This window comes from Molossus molossus, unplaced genomic scaffold (assembly GCF_014108415.1).
Source record: "Molossus molossus isolate mMolMol1 unplaced genomic scaffold, mMolMol1.p scaffold_m16_p_11, whole genome shotgun sequence".
Taxonomy (NCBI): domain Eukaryota; kingdom Metazoa; phylum Chordata; class Mammalia; order Chiroptera; family Molossidae; genus Molossus; species Molossus molossus.
The window spans coordinates 68751322-68775879 of NW_023425346.1; the positions used below are offsets into that span (position 1 = coordinate 68751322).

Genomic DNA, 24558 nt, shown 5'->3' on the forward strand with positions numbered 1-24558 from the left:
TGATTTCCTGTTGTAATTGGATATGGATTTTTTCCTAATGCTCCAAACAAGTTGGACAAACTACAAACTGAGCTTTAGTACACACATCTCAGTTCAATTCAATAAATATTTGTCAAGTATATGTCAACACATAATCGTATGATTAGAGCTCAATGGATATAAAAAATGATCCAACTCATGATCCTTAGCTTTGAAAATCCAATAAATCATTCTGATAATTCAATTTAGCAAATATTTATTGAGTTCCTCTCGAAGGCACTGTGTTGTGCAAAGACTGAATGGTGAAAAGGGGGCAAGGCAGTGTGTTTACATGACACACTCCCTTTCCTGAAGAAGCCCCCAGTTGCAGCAAAGGCTAAGCAGAAGCATGCAAATGACTTAGAGGCAGAGACTGCTTTGCAATATCAAGTTGCAAGGAGATCATCTCTAATTGTGAGAGCCAGGAGAGAGTTCATAAACAATATTCAAGGTGGCTATTGAAGGATGGGCATAATTTTGATATACAGAGAAATGTATCAGCAATGCACCAATTCCAAAGAATTTGGCTATAATGAACAGTGTGTATAATGAGTGAGACCAACACATTCAGATTGGAGGCTTGTCGGGTGGAACCGTGAACACTGGGGGACATTTACTCTCCATTTAGAGGACAATAGGAAGCCACTGGAGGTGTCCAAGCTGAGGAGTGATGTGACTGAAGCTGGCCTTTGGAACCTTGTTCTAACAGCAGTGGAACAGGAACTGGTCAACTGCTCTCTCTGAAGCTGGAAGACGAGTTACTACAATAAGATATTCACTAATGTTGCAGTAACAGCTACCAGACTCTCTAAACCCCAATCATGTCACACTTTAGAGGGAAAAAAAAATCCATGCACTACTGACTTACTCCTCTGCTCACATAGTCTATCCATCACTCCCAAAGCACACACATGTTCTCCCCCTTGGCAAGTGCCCTTCACCTTTTACTTTCCAACACAAGATTCCTATACTTTGCTCTCAGAAAAATGCCTAATTTAAAGAGCAGAAGGCAGAAGAGACTCCAGTGAAGATGAGAAGGTGTAGACCTAAGAAAACACAATAGCACGGACGTTCCATAGGAGAGTTTCAAAAAGTGGTAATTACTCTTTGAGTAGTCTCCAGTCACAGAGAACGGTGACCAAGATTCACAGGGGACCCCTGAGAGCTATTTTAGTAGGAGCAGCAGAAGCTATATTCATTCAAGTATCATTCCTTCTTGAGTTCATTCAAAAACAGTTACCAAGCACCTGTTTGTCCGGGGCTCTTTCAGAGTCCACACAGTGTTTGTCTGCATTCCAGAGGAGGAACAGACCTTAGCAAACCAAACTAGTAAGTACATACTACCATGCTTTTGTGGTAGAGGTTAGTGCCTTTTTAGAGGGGCATAAAACAGGAAGTTAGAAAGGAACAAAGGAAGAATAATCTATGCCAGAGTAGGTTTTTAAAGCTGAAATCAATTAGGAAATAACCCCACTGTTCAGCAGTGGTGCCCCAAGGTAGGAGTGAGGAAAGAACTAACGGGTAGATCGTGGGTAGGGCTCCTCTCTTGCTTAAGATTTCAATGGGACAAAAAAGGTCCTATATTGCCTTAATTTAGGCATATATGCTACTGTTCAAACTATTCTCAAAAGGTTTAATTGTAGAAAGAAGGGAAAGATAAGTATGCCAAATGAGGATGTAGCTAGGATAAGGGAGACTATTTCTGGATAGGGAAATGGGAAATATCTCTGCAAGAAAATTAATAATGCCTGATATCACTATGCACTAGGCATGATCATTTTGTAGATAAGATGCTTTTACTGTTAAATGTAGATTTAATCACCAGTCTAGAAAATTCCAATGCATAAATCACTTTCCTGCTCTACATCTGGAACTTTCAGAATCTCTCAGCTTTATAAGACAGAGTATTTCCTCTTAAATTTTAAAAAGTTTAGCTTGTTGCTTAATATAGAAATTTATTAAATGATGTGGAACCATTGATTAAATAAGCTTACAAATACCTTCTTGAAACAGATTTTACTTTGTTGAATCCTGACCCAAAACTCTGTGTCTTAAGAAATGAACTAATGTTCTCACAAATGCGTTCATGCTCTTAAATCAAAGGCAGGTCAATAAGACCCCATCAAGGCCCTTATCAATTCTTTGCTTTGATTTAAGGCCAAGAAGTCAGACAGGCAAGACGAGACCAACAGAACTCTTTTAACTGACCGGTCAAGTGTTCAGTTTCTACTCCAAAGTATTCTCCATAATTTAAAACTCAGCAATAAGCAGTGAGTATGCATTTCTACAACTACTATATCCACTTTGGAATAAACGATGTCAATTTTATTTTCTTATCAAGAATATAATCTATATCAATTGTGCGAATTAGCATTCTATCAAAACATGTCTTGTTTCCAATTGTCAAATCAAGAAATTAGAAATATGAAATATTTTATCTTCTACTTCTAGTAATATTTGATAATTATTCAATTATATAAGGACATTCACTACAATAAGGAATCCACATTTGAGGGGTACAAAAATCATTCTTTCACATTAGATTGGTGTCATATATAAACTGAGAGAAACAATCTGTTGGAGTGAACACACACAGAGGTGAAGAGAAGAGCTCTAGAAAGGCTGATCTATTTCTGGAATATCAAATTGGGAAAACAGCCCATTTATCATCCTGTTTCATTTATTTTTTGGAACACCACCATAATAACAAAATTTTTACTTTCATCAGTAACATAAACTTAATAATCTATAGTCTCAGAATTCCAGAATAAGTTCCAAACACAATCACATAAGTGTGGGAATCACCGGACTTACCGAGCCAGAGTTGATGTACACGAACACTCTTCCTTCCTCCCTGATGACACTCTGCATGGGAGCTCCCACGAGGAGGTCTGAGAAGCCGTCTGCATTGAGGTCCACAGCACAGATAGAAGCTCCAAAATAAGAGCCAAGCTGCTCCAAAACAAACCAGATGCAGTCATTGAGAAAAAAGCAAGGTTAGTCACAAAAGCCCTCTGTGATACCAAAGGTAGAGACATATTACCTTTTTACCTTTCATTTCATATAAGATATTTAGTTCTTTTGCATCAATGCTGAATATGTACGCCTGTGGTTGGGAAAAGAATTAGAAGAGATTAGGCTGCTATCACATTAAACATGTTTTCATTTGAGCAAAACATCAGTTGTCATAACTTGTAATTGCTCAGATATATTTTCTAAAACCCTTTTCATAGTGATACCAGAGGTTTAGGAAACCACATTCAGGTTAACATGACTTCCTTGCAAAACTACCTTCTCAGGAACTATCTTCTAGATCCCTGAGGGCACAGAAAGTATTGTTTGCTTTCTTTTCCAAGGCAGACTCAGAAAAATTTAGTAACATATACACAACAATGTAACAAAAACTAAAGTCAGAAATAACATCTTATTCTTTCTGCCTCAATTTCCCTTTAGATATAAACTTGTTAACCAATAAATATAGTCCCCAGACACCTTGAGATCCGTCTCTCAAGAACAATTTACTCATAAGAAAGAAAAGCTGTATTTGACTTGTGTAATTTTCCTTAACGCTTTTCTGCTAAACTTAATCTAGAAGCCATACAACATTCACCAATTCCACTACATGTAGCACACTGCTCACCATTTCTAGCTTTCATTCCTTGGAATTTTTGCTGCCACTAATTTAGTATCTTCTCTCATGCTATCTAGTTGAACACTTGTAAAGAAATAAATATAAAAACATAGTTCTTACTTTACCAATCTGTTCATGTTGAGGGGCTCCTCCAACTACTTCGGTGGTATGCCTACTCCGAAAATGACCAGCTCCAACTGAGTATCCTTCAAGAAAACCAAGACAAGTATGAGAATAATCATCTGCAATGGGTAAAATATATTATTGTAAATCCACTCAGATGTAAATGCGACTGAATGCCAAATGACTTCAGAGAACAGAGCTTTAATAATATTTTACAAAGCAATACACAAAATTGGTTGTTCATTATATACTTTAAGCATTTATTAATGTGTTATGAAATTCGTTACATGGCCTATATTTCCAAGTCCTAGAAATGGGAGTAAACACCTTTACATTTGGTTTGTTAGTCTCTGTGTAGTATCAGGACATGCAAGCTTCTAGGATTACAACAGAAATATTTTAGAGTGAATAAAATATGACATTTTAATCTTTAAGTATAAAGTTTCCTAAATTTCAACTTGTTCCACCAGGAAATCTTCCTATTGTGATAAAATTTTATGATAGAAATGGGAAAATATTTTTGTTTTATTATATCATAAAAGGGATAACACCAAGTTACATTTTATAATACTTGAAGATAACCTTCAACTATAAACAAGTAAATGTTGAATTGTAAATGAATTTCTTGGGTTCAAATAGGATAAACAATACTGCTTTTTCTTATAATTATTTCTGAGTCTAGGCTGCTCACATTTGGAGCACAGATGGTTTACGCAAATCTGTACTTTCTAAGGAATCATAGGAAGAGCGTTCCTTTACTAGAACAGAGGAGCTAATGCCAGAAAACTCTCATTTCTATTGAAACAGATGATAAAGTATTCCACTGCTGACTTATTAAACAAGAATATAAATAAGAGTAAGAAGATAAAAATGGTTAAGCTCTGACAAGTATTCTAAGAACTTACAAGGCAAAGGTCAATGAGCTGTTTTTAGACCCATAGGCTTCATAATGTTACCCATTGTCTAGAATGCTGCCGACTGACTTTCAGTCAGTCCTTTAAGTAACACTTACTCATGTGTAATTAAATGAGTTAATTCATGTGGAGTTCTTACAAAAGTTCCTCCAGTATGGTAAGCACTCAATAGATGCTACCTTTGTAATAGGAAGTTGTCTACATAAAGGTACAGCTCAGAGTAAACACTTAGCAGTAAACCAGGAGTTGTCTAAGTATTATATATTGATGACTGTGGTTACATATGTTAAATAGGAAGTTAACTAAAGTTTCATAGAGTATGTTCTTAAACAAACAAACTGTCTTTTTAAGAGTCATTGGCCATTTTTATCTTTTGAAAATACAATTTCCCTTATTTATAACTACTGGTATCAATCAGTAAGAAAGATTATAATTTGAGTCTGTCAATTTTTACAGTACCTAAATAACTTCCAAATTTTACTTCATTTTCTTTGTCTAAAAAAGCCTTATATTTATTTGTAGTTATATTGTAGACAAAAAGAGAGCCGGTCCAATAAAATGATCCTGGAGCTCCCATCACGATTAAATCCTGTAAAAAAAAAATAACAATTTATCATCATTCAAAAGTTTAATCTCACCACTCCAAATTGCTTCCAGATATACATTTAAAATAAATAGTGACAAGAATACACATTTATAATAAATCTCTAAAATTTGAGCATCTTATAAATTTAAAAACACACCTGGGGGGGGGGGGGCTAGAGAAACTAGCTAATGGATTTTCACTTAAAAGTGGAATTTTAGAGAAGACACTCTGAAACTCTCACGTCACACTTCTCAGTAGACTTAGAAACCAAAGGCAGAGTCATTGAACACCAGAGTAAGCTTTTGGGAGAAAGGCAATGTGGTTTCTATTAAAGTAAATCATATCTGGGTAATTCATTAGTGCTCATTACAGAGATAATCATGTGATGTCAAAGAGTAAAAAATAGACTTAATTTATTTCAATTTGCAAAAAGCCATTAACTAGTTTCCTTAACAATGTTAGCTTAGACAGAAATAAGTCCAATGAAATTTGGGGCATATTTGATGACAAATATGAATTTATAAAAGTGAAACAGAAAGTTGGCGTGAGCAGATAGTTGTCTAGTAATATATAAAAACATTCAGCAATCTAACCTATTTAACATATTTCTAAATTTCCTAAACAATCCTGAACTCCAAAAAAAAAGATAAATTTAAATTTTGAACTTAAAAATGGTCAATTTAAATATGCACCAAAGAAAACATTTTTTACATAGTAGGTAATATTTATGGAAATTGTTAATCCAAGGCTTGATACAGGTTTTCTAGATTCAGAAAACCTTCATAAATTCGTCATTGGTGTTTGAGGGAAACTAGGAGCTTTGGAGGCTGAGTACAACTGTGATCTTTCACTGGGAGTCAGAGTGACTACAGCGGTAGAAAAAAAAAATAAGTGTTTGGGAACGTATCTGATTTAAAACATTAAGTTCTTCAGTCTCCCAATTCTCATCATTTTAATTGAAAGTGTGAATTCAGCCCTGGCTGGTTTGGCTCAGCGGTTAGAGCATTGGCCCTTGGACCAAAAAGTCTTGGGTTCGATTCCAGTCAAGGGCATAAACCTCGGTTGCGGTTTGGTCCTCAGCCCTGGTTGGGTCGTGTGGGAGGCAAGCAATCAGTGTCTCTCTCTCTCTCTCTCTCTCTCTCTCTCTCTCTCTCTCTCTCCCACTCTATCTGAACTTAAATGGAAAAATACCATTGGGTGAGGATAAAAAAACAAAAAGTGAATTCATATGCTTACTTCCCCCCAACAAGTAAAGATAACATACTTAGATATTTTCAGTGCCAAAGTTAACAAAACAAATAACTATAGCTACTTTTAATTTCCATTAAGTTCTAAATGAAAGTAATATTCTTTAGTACAAACTTTTAGTTGATCTTGTGAGGACAGCCATCTAATATTAGTCATTTTCTCAAAATATATGTGAAAGTGAAATATTGAGTGATAAAACTTAACCTATAATATTGCACTTTCAAATTTAAGAGACATTATTCAGATGGTATACAATTTTTACTGGAAAGCATAACATCACTCTTCTAAGTCTTCAGAAGAATTAAAATTCTACATGTAAACATTCATAGGTATTTTTTGGAGTATTACCTCTGTGTAAAAACTAGATATTCCAGCTTGACATGATGCAAAATTTTCTCCAAAATTTTTCACATAATCTAAAATGAAGTAGGAAAAACAATTCATGATTTTATTTAAAAATAAAGACAAAATCTGCATAATTTTATCTTGTGGAGGATGGGTGATTAGGCCAGAACACAAATTAAAAACAAAAACAAAAAACTTGAATGGTGGCCCCTTGCTCTGCCACCAACCGGTTTTTGACCAAAGGTTTAAAAAAAAAAGGGAAGAAAAAGTATTCACAGACAGACTATTGCTCTCATTTCATAAGCCCTCTACCCCACATTAATTTGCAAATATGGACAGACATTTGGGATCAGAAATAGCGTAAAAATCTGAGCTTGGGGCCCCTTCTGCTACCAGAGAACTAAAAGACCGAGAAAATTACATATCATTGGCTCAGTTTTCTCCTCAATAAAATGAAGGCATTTGACTCAACAATTGCCAAAATTTCTTCCACATCTAATATTCTATTACAGCTACTGCCTAATTTAATTAACTTTTCAGTATATGTGATCACCAACCAGAAATCACTTCTTATCTAAGGCTTAATGTATTTCATTCCAATTTTTGTTGTTGTTGTTGTTGTTATAGTTCCTCCATTAAAAAATTCAACAACAACAAAAAAAAGGGCATCCCAGATGTTGCTCAGCTGAAAATAATAGACCCCAGCAAATCCGCATGGAAACAGAGGGTCTCTTACTGCAGAGCCCCCACAAGTGGACGCTTTTGGAACCTGCTACGAAGACAAAGCTGAGCTTTGGAAGTATCGCGTAAGAAACCCTCTATAAAGATAAGAATCAGGACCACGTCTTTGCTTTGGTTTTATTAACTAGGACATTTAAGTGAATTGCTAAGTCATTTATAATTACTGTACTCTGTCATGATTTTTCACTTTTTTATATCTTCCCTGACCTTATTTTTTCTATTTTTATAAATTTCCCCATAATTTTAGGTGTCTTATATTTATGCCATCCTGAATTTTTGTGTAGAATGTGGCTATGTATAAATGAGCAAAAATAAAAACTCTATTGTGAAAATGTTCAAAGTATAAACCATAAACCATAAACCATCAGGACGAAAAGGATAATAAACATGCCAAAACCCAGAGTTTTACTCCAATTAAGAATTAAAAAAAATTTTTTTTTTACCTTCTTGACATCCAAAGGCAAATCGGGAATATATATGATTATAAGCTTCTCCACGACCCCCCAATGACAGGGAGGGAAGCCCCGACCCCAATATTACTAGAATCAGTAATTGAATTTGCTTACTTGGTCAAAATTTTGTCAGGTAACAGATACTTTCTTTGGAGATGGGGATAATTCTTTAAGTTAAAGTTTAAATGTACACACATTTAATGATGAGTTTTCCAAAGACACATTTTTAGAATTAGTTCTGTTGCAGGTACTCTTTTTAATGCTCTGTTGACATTCACCTCAAAGCTTTTTTTTTCTTCAGGTGTTAATTTCTGTCCTACCTCTGTGGACATTAATGCTGCCTGTGGAATATAATTTTTATGGGAAAACCTTTCAAACTTAAGATATCAATCCCTTGCCATTTCAAAAAAAAAATGTGAATTAGAAGTGAAAAAAAAAAACATAGGCAGTGAAAAATATTTGCTTCATTCATACTTGAATCTTTCTGAATATTCTTTGTACGTGAAGGTAAAGCAAGAAACTGAAACATTTTTCTTGTTACTGACCAGATTTTTCAATGTAATTACACAATTTTAAGTGTCCTACATTTATTGAGCATTAGAATCACCTTTACTGAATTGAAAGTGTATTTAATGCAAAAGTGGGTCATTATCAACTAGATTCTAGAATTATTCAAATTAAACTGTGGAACTTCCTAAAAGCACAAAGTGAATTTACGAAAACTACTATTCTAAGGAAAAAGAAAAGGATACTTTGAGAAGTTAAAAAGTACACAGCTATTTCAAAAATCCCCTCCCTGCACATCAAAAATTGAAAATAATTTTTAAAAAATTAAAAATCATCCACTTGTTGCTTTTGATCCAGTTAACATCAAAGTCATGTCCTACCTTGATAGCACGGAGCTATTCTTTTACTCAGTTCTGTCCGCAAATCAGAGGGCATTCCGTAGCAAACACCCGTGGGGAGCTTATTTTCATTCTTCATATAAAATATATTTTTCCATCTATGTCCACAAGTCTGAAAAAAACATAAAAGTAGACCAAGTGATGTGAAAGTCACACCCGGAATGTCTGATTTCATGATGTGATTACTGGACCAATTCCAATAACCTACCACGATAGATCCATTTTCTTTGGGCTGTCTGGAAAGTGTGACCCCCAACCACTGATTGTCTCTTTCTTCCAAACAAGTCTTTCCACAAGGCTCTCCACCAGGGCTACCTACAGCATTGGAAAACATTATCATCAGTTACCTTGAAAACCATGTTATTCTAGGAGAGCAGAGAAAATAAACACATCATGCTTGTCCCCAATGTTCCCCCCTTCAACCATGTGTGAAATGCCCTCCTGCCCTGCTTCTCTATCATCTTCTGTTCAGCTCACAGTGGGGGCAGGGGATAATGATGAGGTACTTGTTGCCAACCTGTTTTCTTGCAAGGTGATTTTTATTTGTAGAAATGACTGATAACACTGTGAAGAAATGACCTTGATAGAGGAGATAACTAATCCACATGACTGGGAGGGGAGAAGACCAGTTTACTCCAACATAGGCTATGCAAACAGCCTGGCAGTGTACGTTGTTTTGACCATTGGGCTAGCATCATTGGCAACATTGCCAGAGCACTTTCTAAGACATTTCTTGTATGGAGACATTAAGAATAAAAGACAGTATGGTCTTCAGCACTGAAGTCACAGTTTATTGAAGCTGGAAGGTGATGACTGAGTATAGTATGTGGAAATCGGCAGCGTATAATTAGCGTGGTAACAATGACTAGCATTGGAAACCAATTGCCTGATGGTTTACGTTTAGTTGACTGTGACTGTTCTCAGCAAATCAAAAAAAAAAAAGAGTTGAAAACAGATTATTTCATTAGTAAATAAAAAACTTCAATAGGCACTTTTGCAAATTCTTGAATAGCCAGAAAACCAAACTTAAATAAAATATTACTCATGGGCAATATAGTGTTCCTAAACTGTATAAGAGAAAGTAATCTACACAGTGATCCTTTTTTGTTTGTTTGTTTGTTTTTGCTGAGAGTGACGTCTTTGCTTTATAGATGGGATCCTGTATTAAAGTGGTTTTAATGAAGTGATTTTAGGGAAGAATAAGATGCAGTATCTAAAGATTCCTTTTGTTGTCTGTGTTTTCACCCTCTTCAATATTCCACCTGAGCTTAATTCCAAAGGCAAGTTAAAGCATTTGCATTAATTTGATTGGAAGAATGTGGAACTTGGGTTTGTTTATTTCATTTTGAACACTGGTCACTGGTACCAAATTTTCGTCCATTTATAGGAACGATTCTCTAAGTTAGGCACCGTCTCTTCCTATAACCTTGACCCCTAGATAAAACTTCCTGGGCAAACTCAGAATATCTATATTGATAAGGCTAATATTTTGAAAGTGAAATTATTTGCAGAAAATCTTGCTGGGTAGGAAGATGTGTGTACATTTGTTTGTTCTCCAAAATGTTGTTCAGGAAAAACAGCAAAACCCTCAACACAGCTGAACTGAAGAAAGCTTCCTAGCCCCTTCTCTGAGGTGAGGCCCTGCCTACCCCAGATGGTTCACATAATCTGGAACACTGCTGTGACAGAATGTGGATAATGTTGTCCTGGCCAGGTTTCTTACAGAATAGTGACAAGTCCCACCTATGTGCAGTGGCTGTGTGGAGCACTGGACTGAAAGGAAGATGACTCAGGGTGGGTCCGAAGGAAGAATGTGGGGTTGATTAGCAATGTCTATTTGGAATAGAAAGAGAATCTCCCTGCAGCCCAAGCCTTGGTAAAAGATGATCCCGGTGGAAACATAGGTCTCGATGTTAAGACTAATAAAAAGAAAAAGGAAGGGAAGAGGGAGAGGGAAGGAGGGAGGGAGAAAGAATTGTATTGTGTGCTTTGGGTAAGGTCTCATACAGAGTTTGACTATGGCTACATGATGGCAACATAATTGAAGGAAAGTGAAAGAGAATGACAAGGAATTTTAATTTTTATTGTGATGCAATTTTCAGTTTGACTTTTCACTAAGATCACCAGTTCCTGTTTTGTTTTTTGTTTTTTTTAATGTCAAAAATAGATGATAAATGGTAGACTGTTTATCTGAAGATGAAGCTCCTATTTACCATGATAGATACTTCAATGAAATATCCTCTAAGAAAATACCAAAGTCTTCTAAATTTATAGTCATTTAGGCACCCAAGCAAGAGAAAAATTAGGGAAAGGAGAGGAAGGAGGTCACAAATAACACATATCTCGATTAAAATGTAGTGTAATAGACACTTTGTTTCATCAAAATTATACTCAATATTTAGAAACAACTTTACTGTTCTAAAGATGCCTTCCAAAAGTTTAAAAAAGATTAAACACACAATAGTTTAGACCCACTCAGATACCATGTTAATTGCTTGAGAAAAATGACCAAAAATTTTTATGGGCAAAAATAGTGAACTGTTATTGTCTGTTTTTTGGCTGAGTCTTTTTAAAATTTTAAACGACGACTAGAGAAACGAGGGTGTGACTACACTGTTTTCTGGAGCCACAGATGATTCCACATTGTATCTTCTGTTTCATTTTAGCTCTATCAGGTGATCCTGATGTCACCACTGCTCAGAATCTATCGAGGCTCATGCGCATCATAACCAAACGTCCCCACTTTATCGATGTCACTCCCCTCAAACGTCTCTCTGTCCATGTCTGAGTATCTCTCAGATCTTTGGGACTTACACCTGTGCCCCCTGCCCTCACCCCCAAGCCCCACCTCTCGGGCATTTGGCCCGATTTAATCACACCAGTTTTTCTGCTCCTTCAGCTTGCAGATGGCAGATCATATTAAGGCCGCTCCTTTATCATGTGGTTCTTGGCCTTGAGTGGATACTGGGATCACCTGGGGAGAGTTCTGAACTAATACTGGTGCCTGGTTTCCACTCCCAGAGGCTCAGATTCGATGTGTCCGGTTGAGACCCGGATATCAGAATTTTCCGAAGAGCTCCCAGGCAGTTCAGTGTGCCCTTGGCCTTGTCGGCAACAGCTCTGCAATGTAAGTGGTTATGCCTTTTCCTCTGTTATATCATATCTGAAAAGAAACCACTTCCTTTTGAAAATAATAACAATACATTGTTTTTCCTCCTTGGTTTTGCTAGATGTTGAAATAGGACATCAAATGTTAAGCAAATTTTCTGCATGTGGAAATCCAATATGTCTAATTTGGCCAGAAATGATGACTATTAAAATTGTCATGAGAAAGCTACTTCTTGTTCATTTCCAGACAGAACATCATAAATAAACTCAGACTATCTTTATATTTGACCCATGTTAGGCCAAAATTATTTATAATCTGGTTTTCAACTCAGCTCATATATTACTTAATGTAAACTCTTAGCAAATCCAATCAGCTTCATAATTTAAAAAAGTACTTTGCATGGTTTAACATAGAAGAGGTCAGCAGAAATTAACATGTGATAATTTTCCATGCTCTCATACAACTAGAATGACTCTTAGTACAGTTGAATGCAATTTTCCAACAGACATTAAAAATACAAGCCACATAAAAACCATACTCCTGATTCTAAAAACTTTCTTTCTCTTTTTTATTTTATACTTGGGAAACAAAATAAAAAGATGTATGCTTACTGCTTCAGTTTTTGATTTTCATCTGATTTTGGATCAGTACATGTATGTGTACATACATGTGAGTAAGCAGGAATTTGACAGACGACTATAAATGATGTTAGTACAAAGCCAGTTAGGCACATTTTTTCCACCCCCTTCTTTTTGTTGTTGTCAGTCTTCAGTGTCATTGCCCCAAGTCCCAAAATACGAAAGGGACTCCGCCAGGGTAGACAATCTACCTCCGCGTGGGCGGGTATTCTGCTGCCCGCCCTCCCCCGGGGCAGGAGGCAGGGCCTTGCTCGCAGAAAGCAGCAACGAAATCCGGATTTGCTGAGAAGGGAATTCCAAAATACACATAGCACCACGCAAACCCTTTACTAGAAGGTCTAATCCTTTACTGCAGCGATTTTCAACCTTTGTCATTTCATGGCACACATCATCGAATTACTAAAATTCTGCAGCAACCAAAAAATGTATTTTTTTTTTTGCCAATCTGACAAAAAAAAAAAAGTATAATCTTGATTCATTCACACCTCTTGACAACACACCAGTCGAAAATCGCTGCTTTACTGCAAACATTTCACCAGACTCTCAGGGATCTAATCTTTGGAGATATCTTCTGCCTTCACTACTATTCTTCCTTACCCCTCTCCCAAAATATTGCCTCAAGTTGTAAGACAGTAACAGATGGTCTGAAGGGAAACAGTGTTTACAAGTTTGAAGATCTTACAAAGTGGGATATGTGAGCAGGACTATTTAAAACTGAGAGTCAGCTGGGGCCCACAGGAGGTGCCTGTTTCCCAGCCTCTGAAAGGATTGTGGGGAGTGGGTGAGATATGTGTGAAGCACTCGCCCGAGCCTAGCAGAGAAAGCAAGCAAATGTTAGTGGATGTGAACATTATTATTATTTTAAGGATTAATCTAAATATATGATTAAGCTGTACATATATCATGGAATATATCCTGCTCCATAAGATATTTGTGGCACAATGCTGTCATCAGGCCTTCTACACATTAACTCATTTAATTCTCATGGTAGCAGCAGCAGACCTCTTTTACATACAACAGGGTAGTGAGAAAATCAAGTCTTAAAGAAATAAAGTAACTTGCTCAACTCTGAGGGTGTGGTAAATGGTAAAGATTAGAATAAAAAAAACTTGTCAGAAATAGATCTGTTACTTCCCACTACCCTGTTGTATATAAAAGAGAAGTCCACAAGTATTTTAGATGTACAAATTAACTGAAAACAATGTCACTTTCTCATTTTTTTCATCAGAAGACATGTAAAATATCACAAATCTGCCCACAGAGTATACACTCAATTCCATAGTGTTCACAGAAAATGCCATTTACGTGGTCCCTCTCTTTGCCCCGCCCTTTTCCTCAATTTACATCGTTCTCCATGTCTTGGTGTTTCCACTGACGAAAGACCAAAAGGGAAAGTCAGACTCAAAGTTCTTCTCTCTGTAACTTGTTGACAGCTTGAGTGAAACACTCTGTGGGTCGGGACGCCTGGGACTTTTTGTTGTAATAACATGTTTGTTTATCTGCTGTGCCCTGTGCTGTGACTTCCCCATCACTTGACATTTGATTGGGGCACTCAGTCTGGCTCTCTTGCTGCGAAGACCATATATATAACTGATCTTTCAAAACATGTGATGTAATTTCAAGTTTCAGAGAAATAGTGGAAGTCCTTACTTCCACCAATTATTATTTTTTAAGTTGAAGTTCTAGTCCATTTAAAAAGTCCTATACGTTTCAGACTCTTCCACTCTTTTTCTTAAATAATCCTGAAAAATGACAGACGCTTGTTTTATTCTATGTTATATCAAGAACCATTCATTCAAGATGTCTTTATTTGTAGAAGCAATGATTACTGAGTGAAAATAATTATACAATTCATTCCTCTAACTAAATTAAGAATATTAGATAAAAAATGTGGGATTAAAGGTGAACAAATCATTTCAAATATGACAGGATTATAAGACCTACCATTGCAGAGTTATGAAGATGACAGGAAAGGTATGGCTGTGCATACAAGACTGCCTGGCAACTAGTAGGTGTTCATTAAATGGTGAATGTGTCTGCGTCCTGATACCCACGTTATGTTGATCTGGACAACACCAGCAGAGGGAGCTCACAGTGCTGAGCGATTTGACCAGCAGCCTTGAGCTCTTTGAGCCCAGTGGCCCCTTCTTTTAGTTTTTCTTATCAAACCCTAACAACTATTAAATCCATTATGTTATGTCCAGCATATTAAACTATTTCCTTTTTCCATGCATCTAATAAAACATGGTGATGTTTCTAAAAAAATAACGGTAATGTTTATGAATCCAATAGTAATAACAGTAATTTTGAGCAATAAAGAGTAAAAGACCCAGGTTTCAGAGGAGACATGGATATGAGAGTCCTCAACTTCCACACCATAGCTCCCAGCTTGTGTAGTGGGAAACGGAGTCAAACTATTGAAACAAACAGCAAAATTGGAGACCATTCTCAAAGTATTTTCCTGGAAAGACAGGTATTGAAATGTCTTATTATCAGATTTCCTTCTCCCCCCAACCCTCCACGGTGTGTGTCTCTCATCACACTAATCATTTTCTCATGATTGTCTGTTAACCTGTCTCTCCTGCCATCTCAACTGAGTTCTTTGAGGGCTTCAGTCATGTCTTATTCAACTTTCTATTCCCGTACCTAGCATAAGTAACTGACAAGACTGATTTAATTAATGAAGGAAGAACTCAGGTAAGAGAGTTATTGAGACTTGCTACCAATATTTTCTCACTCCTTATTTTTCCTCCAGCCTCTAATCTGGCTTCACCACTAAAATTGGTCTTACCAAGGTACTAATGAACTGATTCTCTCTAAATCTCATGAAATCTCCTAAATTCTTACCTTTCTTGACTCTTGGCAACTTTTTTTTCCCCCCAACCCAACTCAACAGGGACTAAGTCACATTAAGTAGAAAAAGAAAGAGACAAGCTTCCAACTTGAGCAACTTTTTAAAAAAAAATTTTTGTTGTTGTTGTTCAGATAGAGTGGGAGGGATGGAGAGAGAGAGAAATATCGACGTGAAAGGGACACATCGAGTAGTTGCCACCCACACGACCCAACCAGGGCCGGGGACAAACTGCAACAGAGGTACGTGCCCTTAGCGGGAACCGAACCCGGGTCTCTCTGGACTGCAGGCTGATGCTCTAACTGCTGAGCCAAACTGGCCAGGGCCCAACTTGAGCAACTTTTGATACAATCAACCACTCTCACTCTTAAAACCTCATCCTTAGACTTCCATAATGCCACATCAACCTGACTTCCTTCCCATCTCTTTGGTTTCTCCTTCTCAGTCATTTTTTCGGGCTCCTCTCCTCCAGTGGTTCTCAACCATGGATGAATACTGGTATCATTTGGGGACCTATGGAGAATCCTGATTCCCTACTAAGGATTCTGTGCTCAATTCCAATGTGTTCACCAACATGGAAGCTCTCCAAACTCTGTCCCTTTGGGTTTTTAAGGAGGCTTTATCATATAGGAATAACTGTTTAAAACATTGGCCATCTTTCCCCATCTTGGAGGTCATGGGAGTGGGACCAAAAATTACGCACCCTTTAATCACCTGGTCAGCCCCACTAGTAACCAGCCCCCCTCCTTAAGTGAGGTCCCAAATCTACCTCATTAAAATAATCAAAGACATCTTTGTCTTTCTTATCCCTCAGGAGATTCTAAGTGTTTTAGGAGCTTCTTCCAGAAAGAGGGACAGAAACCAAATATATATTTCTTTTTATAAATCACAATATCACACCTACCAAGACCTATTCTTTTTTTTTTTTTTTTTTATCCTCACCCGAGGACACTTTTCCATTTTTGTTCAGGCAGAGTGGGAGGGAGAGAGAGGAACAGAGAGAGAGAGAGAAACATCGATGTGAAAGGGACACATCGAGTGGCTGCCACCCTCACGAACAACCAGGGCCGGGGACAAAGTGCAACCGAGGTATGCGCCCTTAGCGGGAACCGAACCCGGGTCTCTCAGGACCGCAGGCTGATGCTCTAACCGCTGAGCCAAACCGGCCAGGGCCCAAGACCTATTCTTAAAGCTCTGCAGGAGAATCTAAACAGCAACCAGAGTTGAGTGGCATTGTTCTAGCCACTTCTCAAATTGTAGCATCCTCTGGGATCTGTCCTGGGCCCTCTAATCTTTTCAGCATAGTGATTTCCCAGATTAAACTCATTAACCTCCATGGCCTTGATTGCCATCTCTACATCAATCACGTCTACTCTGAAAGGCCGTAAATACCTCTCCTGCCCACCTGACCCACACCTCCAACTGATTACTAGCTATTTACTTCTGTCCCACAGGACACAGCACCATCATCCGAGCAAGGGCCCAAGTCAAAACCTTCAGTAACATCTTTGAAAACATCTCTAAATACTTAAAAGTTAAAGCATACTTTCTTATAGTGTTAATAGTTCTCAAATGAAGGAGATTGGGTTGGTGGTCACACACAATCAACTGTGAAATTTTTTTCTAAACCTATCTTTCTTTTGTATAAGTTAGTGTATTGTTTTGGGTTAATTTAAAAATAAGTCCCAGGGATTAAAAAGATAACTTTTCTTTTATCTCTCTCATTTAATAATGATCACATCCTGTTGAATCTGTCCTTTGAGTAATTGTAGGATCTGTGTTTTTTTCCATTCCTATTGCCTCTCTCTTAACCCATTTCCTCCAAAGCATTCACTACACTGCAACCAAATATACCTGTTTAAAACACAAACCTAACCATGTCACTTCCTAGCTCTAATCACCTTCGGACAAATTCATAATCCTAAAAAGTGCTCAGGAAGTTGTACCAAAAATAATCCTTGCTTACCTCACCTACCTATCCTCAACTTCACCCGCCACAGTGCGACTGGATGCATTTTGCTTCCAGCTCAATGATGCCAACTCCCAAAGACCTCAGGGTCTTCATGGACACTGTTTGCTGTCTGGCACCTTTCTGACAACATCTTCCTCTAACTGACTTCTTTTCATTCAGTTCCCCACTTGAATATCAATTCCTCAGGAAGACATCACTGTATTATCCAAACTCAATTAGATCTTCTCACCATACTTTCCTGTAGTAACCTAATGGACTGTAAACCCCTTGGGGCAAGGACCATATTTCTTTTGTTTGTCCCGGTTCTGGCCCTTCGCCATTCCTCAATAAATGACTGAATAAAAACCAGCCCACATGCACAATGGATTACCAAGTCTGACCCCGGAACTGTTGCCAAGGGGAGATATTTTCAGTCATTAGGGATAGCACTCAATAATCAACTAAACTTAAGAGAAAAATAAAATGCATTTAGAAAACCTCTTCTCTCAAATTAGGTAGAAACCATTCTTTTAGATGGAGTTTAGGAAATTGCTGGAAATCAGGGAACTCAATTCTCTTAACATTACAGCTTATTAATGAAGCTTTCTGTCTTGATTTTCTACATAATTACCATAACAACCTATGTTCACAGATGATTTTTCAAAGTGACCAGTCTGTATCAACTCAGCTTCATAAGCTACAATTTAAAGAGTAGTGCAAATGAAAGAGAAAAGGAAACTTAACAAGAGCATATTTGGAGTTCCCACAGTGAGAGGTTTGCCTCTTAATGTTAAGCTAACAATTCCTGCAAATCAGGCAGAAGTGAAAGCTGGGTAATTATTAATTTAATGATGCTATACTAACGGACTTAACCTCTTCCAGTTAGGTTATGTAACATAAACCAGTAGACGAGCTAAGGCAATATAATTTTCAGAAAGAAATCTGAAGGGGAATAATGATGACTAACTTGGAATGGACTATTGCTCTGCAAGAAAAAGAGGCACCAGCAGGGATCTTAAAGGTCTATTAACTGTATTTGCTTGGTCTGAAGAACAAAAGTGAAAATCCTATCCGTTTACGCATAGACACCGAGAAAACACCTGCTAAAAAGTTAGCGTTAGTTTATGTAGGAAAGTTGTGTTTCTCCAGAGCAACACTGTCCAGTGGAAATATAATACAAGCCACATATAAAATGCTTAATTTTTTAGTAGTAGCATTTAAAAAGGAAAAAGAAAGTGAAATTAATTTTCACATTTTATTTAACTTAGGGCACCATCCAAAATATTACCATTTAAATATGTATCACTATTCATTTTTCAATATTTATTTCAACATAAAATGAATAACTAAAAAAATTAATGGGATAAGCTGTGTTTTATTGTTTTGTACCATCTTTGAAATCAAGTATGTAATTCACAGTACAGCACCTCTCACTGTAAACTAACCAAATTTCATATGTTCAAAAGCCACAGGTGGCTACTGGCTATTGTATTGGGAAATATAACTATGTAACTTTAGACTCTATTACCCAAAAAAGTGTGTGTGTGTGTGTGTGTGTGTGTGTGTAATATTATTAGTGGCAAATCAAAGGAATGAAAGATCTGAAATGTCTTTTGGAATACCAATTAAAAATAATTTTTAAAGTATACATTTATGATCATTTATGCATTTTATTATGTTCTAATTCTTTGAATACTGGCAATCCATGGATGGACTATGATTAACTACAGTAATGGAGTCATTATTTGTGACGCCTTATTTTAACAACCATCTGTTATCAAAGTTTCTTTTTTGAAAGCCTCAGTCAGCAAGAATACAGACTGTGAGTGAAAAGTCTGGACGTGTGGCAATCACTAGCCTCCTCAGACATTTCTCCACGAACAGGTCTGGGCTCAGACCCTCCAGATGGAAGACTACCTCCTCTTGGCTCATGGTGGGAAGTACCAAAGGAGTAAGAGGAGGGGCACTGCTCAGGCAGGCAGGGAGGGGAGGAAGTCGTCCTGCTGGCAGGAAGAAGTGCTCCTCTTCTACAGTCAGTTCACTTCACTAAAAGCATATCTTACTTTCAACATCTCGCACCCTAAACATTGTAGATAAATGGGCATCTGTTTCTCACTTTGGAGTATGGCTTCAGTAACTATAACACAGTATGCACCAACATGATCCACAATGGCGGGGGTGGCATGGGGGGTGGTATTGAACTTCTCTTTACCAGGAGTTGTCTATCTGAATCAAACTTTGATCTGAAAGCCTGAGACCTGAAGACTCGTCCGTGGGGATAGTATTTTGTATTGTGTAGGAGATAGGCACCATTGTAAGAGATCTCTGAACTTCATCTCTCTGAAAGCAAGTTAAGCCATTCCAAATGAAAGAAAATACCTTACCGACATGGCAATTGTAGCTCAATCTTTAGTTACGATAAGATATTTGGGTTCAGCAAACCAGAAAATATTTTTCATTTTGCTTCATTTCAACTGTTACCTTTTAATTTATAAATTTCGCGTATTTTTATTAAATTTATTGGGGTAACATTGGTTAATAAAATCATATAGGTTTCAGGTGTACAATTCAATAATACATCAACTGTATATTGTATTGTGTGTTTAGCACCCCAAGTCAAGACTCCTTCCATCACTATTTATCCCCCCTTTAATTTATCCCCCTTTACCCTAGAAAAAGGCAAAGGGGAGACACACAATTTCTTTATAAAGGAAAATAAGATATATTGTTTAAAACACTGCATGAAAAATAACTTCAGTCAATTCTTTTGCAAATATTCAAAGTTATTACTAAAGCTATTAGTGTTCCAACCAGTGATTGAAAGGAAATCTTGTCTTCCTTTTTGCCTTTCATCTCAGTAAACACCATTTTTATTGACCAAAAATTTAAAAGTTAAAAATATTCCTTTAGCTTGTCATTTCTAATTCTTCTCTAATTCATCAATCAGGCTGATGACAAACTTTCATTTTGCTTTTATTTATTGATCTTCAGCCAATAAAGTTTCAATTAATTCATGTTGTACATTTACCATATGCTCACTTCTCTGAGGATATTTCTGTAGTCCATCCCTATGTTCCACATGCCTAAAGAATTTAGATTTTCCTTCCATTTTGACAAGATTATCTGAAATTTTATAGAAGGCTATGCCATCTTTCCAATTAAAATATAGACATCTAGAAATAGATTCAGTGCCCTTCCAGACAGGAGCTGAGTGCTAGATACCAGTGGTTATAATATCATGGATCAGAAAACTATTACAGGACAACAGAAATGAAATTTTCCCTCCTGAGGCCTTGTCAAGACCAAGGTTTTGTGACCCACTCTCTAATTCCTTATCCCACAACTCTCTCATGCAATGAAAACTATGTTTTGCAGAATTACTCCAAATGGATAGGTCTATGAATGTGCTATGCTTTCCTAGTCTGCCTTTTGGAATGGAAGAGGCTTAATGAGAGGCTGGTGCTTATTCTACATACTACAGACAACTCCTAGACTTTTATGGATGCTCTGAGTTAAAAATGAAAATCCCCTAATATACATACTCTATTTGAACTCATTCTAAATGAAGGAAAACAGCTTCCCAGTTTGAGAAAAAGCAAAAACTACGATTAAAAGGGGTTTAAGGTGCAGTTAGTAGCTTATCTCAAGTCTGTTGACAACAAAAATAAATATGAAAAAGGTCCCAATTGTAACCTTTTATTCACCATTTATGGATAGCTCATCAGATCAGCAGACAATGTGTTGGACCCTTCATTTAATTTTATTTGCACTGAAGATGAGTATATAGAAGGACAGGGCTTGGATTTTGGACCCAAGCAGATATGACTTTGACCTGGGGTCTCATCATCCACTCACTAGCTGAGAAAGTGTTAGAAGTACTTGCAATCCTCTGAGTCACAGACTCCTTGTGTGTTAAGTAGGAACACTGCTCATCATGACCTACTGATGCACTGAGGGGAAAACAGTTAAGCAACATATATAGCAGTGCCTAATTGTGCCAAATTAATATTAGTTCCTCTTTCATACCCCCACCACACCCCTTACCCCATGTATCTGTGCAAAGCAAATTTGCTTTTCGCTTTGAAACATAATCTTTCTCCCCTGCCCCTTCAGAACACATTTCCCAAGTCATCACAAATCTGAGACATGAAGAAATGGCTTCAAATAGAGGTATCTGTTTAATATGAGAATTTTGAAGAGAAAATCTAGTAACTGTCTGTTAAGCCTCATTTTGATTATATTAAAATGGAGATGCCAGTGTTTCCTGTGCTCTTCTTTTACATTTTGTATTCTAAGTAAAGCTGTATCATTTTCCTCTTTAGAAAGCCCTTAAGCCAAATGACAGAATATGGGATCAATTCCAACTGCTATTCCTGATCTGCCCCTTAGCCTGTTCTCTTGGACAAGGCTGGTAGGTCAAAGATGGAAATAAAAGTCTTTAGTCTTGGTTTAGCTGTATCCTGTCCCTATTATGCAGAGGCTTGAAAATGTTTTACAAAACGGACAGGGGTGAGGGGAGATGGTATAATAAGAACTTCTCTTCTACATAGTTTAGTCAGAGTACTGCAATCATTGCAATAAACAAAAGAGAATAAAATAATGATAGAAAGAAGGGGACCACGTCCCTGGAAGTAATAGGCAACATGAGTTCTTCCAGGAGTGGATTGTCCTGGGGTCCACAAGTGGGGGGTGGATCACTCACTCCTGGTCCCACATCCAACTCACCCAGCTGGAGCTGTTCACAAGTCCGGTTTGGATTCTTTCCGATCTGGCATCTGTAAATCGCCCCGGGGTTGACCACTGAAGTATTGGTGAGCCATTTGGCCGTGGGAGCCCCCACTACGAGCCTGCAGCGAGAAAAGTGCACGTGCGCGCAGATGTGAGCTGTGTGCCCAAGAACTCCTGGTCTGAACAAGGAGCAGCTGGCAGCAGGCCGGCTCCCCCCACCTCCTCCTCCGCCCACCGCCCCACGCACCCAGCCAGCCACCCCGAGCTCGCAGCTCCAGGGCCTTGTGCCAGAACGCACCCGGCCCTGCCACCCGAGATAAGTTCGTTTCCCGGGCAGCCCCGGGGCTGGCCCGGCAGCGCTGCCCTTGTGCCTCCTGCTGACAGAGGAAAGTCTGACCGGGCAGGGAAACCCTGGGGCGCTGCTCGCTCCTGCTCTGGGGTGCGGAGGGCGCCCGAGCCCCACGCCTCTCACCATCGGGTCGGCCCGTGGCTGTGCAGCACCACTGAGTAGCCGAAGAGGGTGTCAGGGGCGCCCTGGTAAAGCAGCGCGCTCTCGGTGTCCACGTTGTAGGGGCGCCCGGACGGAACCCCCAGGCACAGCAGCAGCATCACCGCCTCCCTGACGGCGGCCCTTCGGGGGCCCTGCCCTCGCCTCGCTTCCTCAGCCATACGCTCTCCGAGGGGAACATTCAACACCAAAGGCACTGTCCCGAAGTTGTACGGGACGAGACTCCGGCCAAGGGGAAGAGGGCCCCAAGAGAAGAGGTTCAGCGAGTCGGGTGCCAGCAGGCAGCAGGAAAGGGGGGAGGGGGGAGGGGAGGGACGGACAGAAAGAGGGAGGGGAATTCGGGCCTCCGGCTGAGCAATCCGAGGCCGCTCGGGATGTGCGCCCGCTCTGGGGACCCCACGCCTGGTTTCTGCCGCAGGGAGCTGCGGGCGGCTCTCCTGGTCCAGGGCAGGGCCCTTGGGTGGGGTCCTGGGCGTGGTGCAGAGGCGTGCCCTGTGCACTCGCCCCCTCCCCCCACGAGCGGCTGCAGGGGGCGCTGGGGGATCTCTGCTGCTGGACTGCCTCTGGCCAGATCTCCCTGCCTCCTGGGATAGCAGGATGACTGGGCTGGGGGCTTTACGAGAGTGGAGCTGGAGGGAGCATGGGCTTCCCCTTTTAACCGTGCTTGGGCCTGGATGCGGGGCGGTGTGGCCTCGATCCGACCCGCGCGGTCCCCACTATGAACGCAGAGATTCCAGGGCCTTCCCCGCGTGGCCCAAAGGCCAGCCAAAATCCTGGGCACCAGCGCTGCGGCGGGGCACCGTCCAGATGTTGCGTTGAGAGGCGCTTTATCTGATTTAGCTAAGACTAACCAGAGGGTCCCAGATTTAAAGCGAACAAAAGGAACTCCTGAGACCAGTGGAGGTACTTTGGACACAAAGACGTTATGACTGTTCACTTCTAGCCCCTGCAAGTTTCTGTGCCCGCTTCCGTACTCCCCACACTTCCTCTTCAGTCCCGGGCTGCTGGGGGAGGACACAGAAGAGCAGCCAGCCTCTCGGGCTGAAAGGCGCCAGGTTGAGGCTGTTATGAGTTCAACAGCAAGGCTGGGTTATTAAGGAAGCACTGTGACTTGCCTCACTTTAACAAGAACCCAGTTCTTACTGCTCCCCCTTTCCACCGGTTTCCACCAGATGCCCAGTGTGAGGTTAAGGGACAGATCCCATAATAAGCCTCTGAAGATGCGCTGGGACCCATGGCACAACACGCCCGAACTGGGTTACATGCATTCTCATTCTAATGCAATCCAGATGTGCCTTAGGTTTCTTTCCTGAGCAACCAGAGAGACAGCCTAGATGACTTGGCTGATATTTGCAGATGCAGGTCCAGTTAATAATTACTGCTGTGTAAAAATATGAAGGAAGAAAAAGGGTTCTTCATGGTGTGTGTGTGTGTGTGTGTGTGTGCGCCCGCGTGCTCACTAAAACCATACTGAAATAGCACATCTTAAATTGTAATGGCTGACACATCACTAAAATACGTGTTCATTTAATCAGCATATTCACTGAGCCAGCAAGTTGCAAAACCCACAGGATACCACGGTGAGCAAGGCAGGATAAGCCTTCGGGAAAAATTTCAGTCAAGTGGTAGATAGACAAACTTTTACCAACTAGACAAACTTCTGAATGCCTAAGGGACACTCAAAAGGAGATTGGAAGGGCAAGGAGGGTTGGTGGAGACTAAGCAGCTTGAGAGGAGGAATGAGGGCGGGCTCCAGCCAGGTAGAGCAACTGGAAAAGGTGATCTTGGTGGAACATTTAGTTGTCCGCAC

The 24558-nt window shown here is 39.2% G+C and overlaps 1 protein-coding gene across 14 annotated transcripts in view; it reads right to left on the minus strand.

Annotated features, from left to right (window-relative positions):
• The window catches only part of ITGA4 (integrin subunit alpha 4), a 78080-nt gene extending 54932 nt beyond the window's left edge, over positions 1–23148 (minus strand). For 7 of the 14 annotated variants that reach the window (XM_036253658.1, XM_036253656.1, XM_036253654.1 and 4 more), the window contains exons 1-9: positions 22713–23148; positions 22238–22359; positions 9172–9278; positions 8946–9075; positions 6869–6936; positions 5146–5275; positions 3770–3855; positions 3062–3124; positions 2833–2970 (exon numbers count right to left, since the gene is read on the minus strand). In XM_036253658.1, coding sequence (XP_036109551.1) covers positions 2833–2970; positions 3062–3124; positions 3770–3855; positions 5146–5275; positions 6869–6936; positions 8946–9075; positions 9172–9278; positions 22238–22359; positions 22713–22909 — 1041 coding nt within the window. In that variant the 5' untranslated portion in view covers positions 22910–23148. The other 7 variants (XM_036253664.1, XM_036253662.1, XM_036253657.1 and 4 more) reach the window with 6 other exon arrangements.
• Between the last annotated feature and the right edge of the window lie 1410 nt (positions 23149–24558).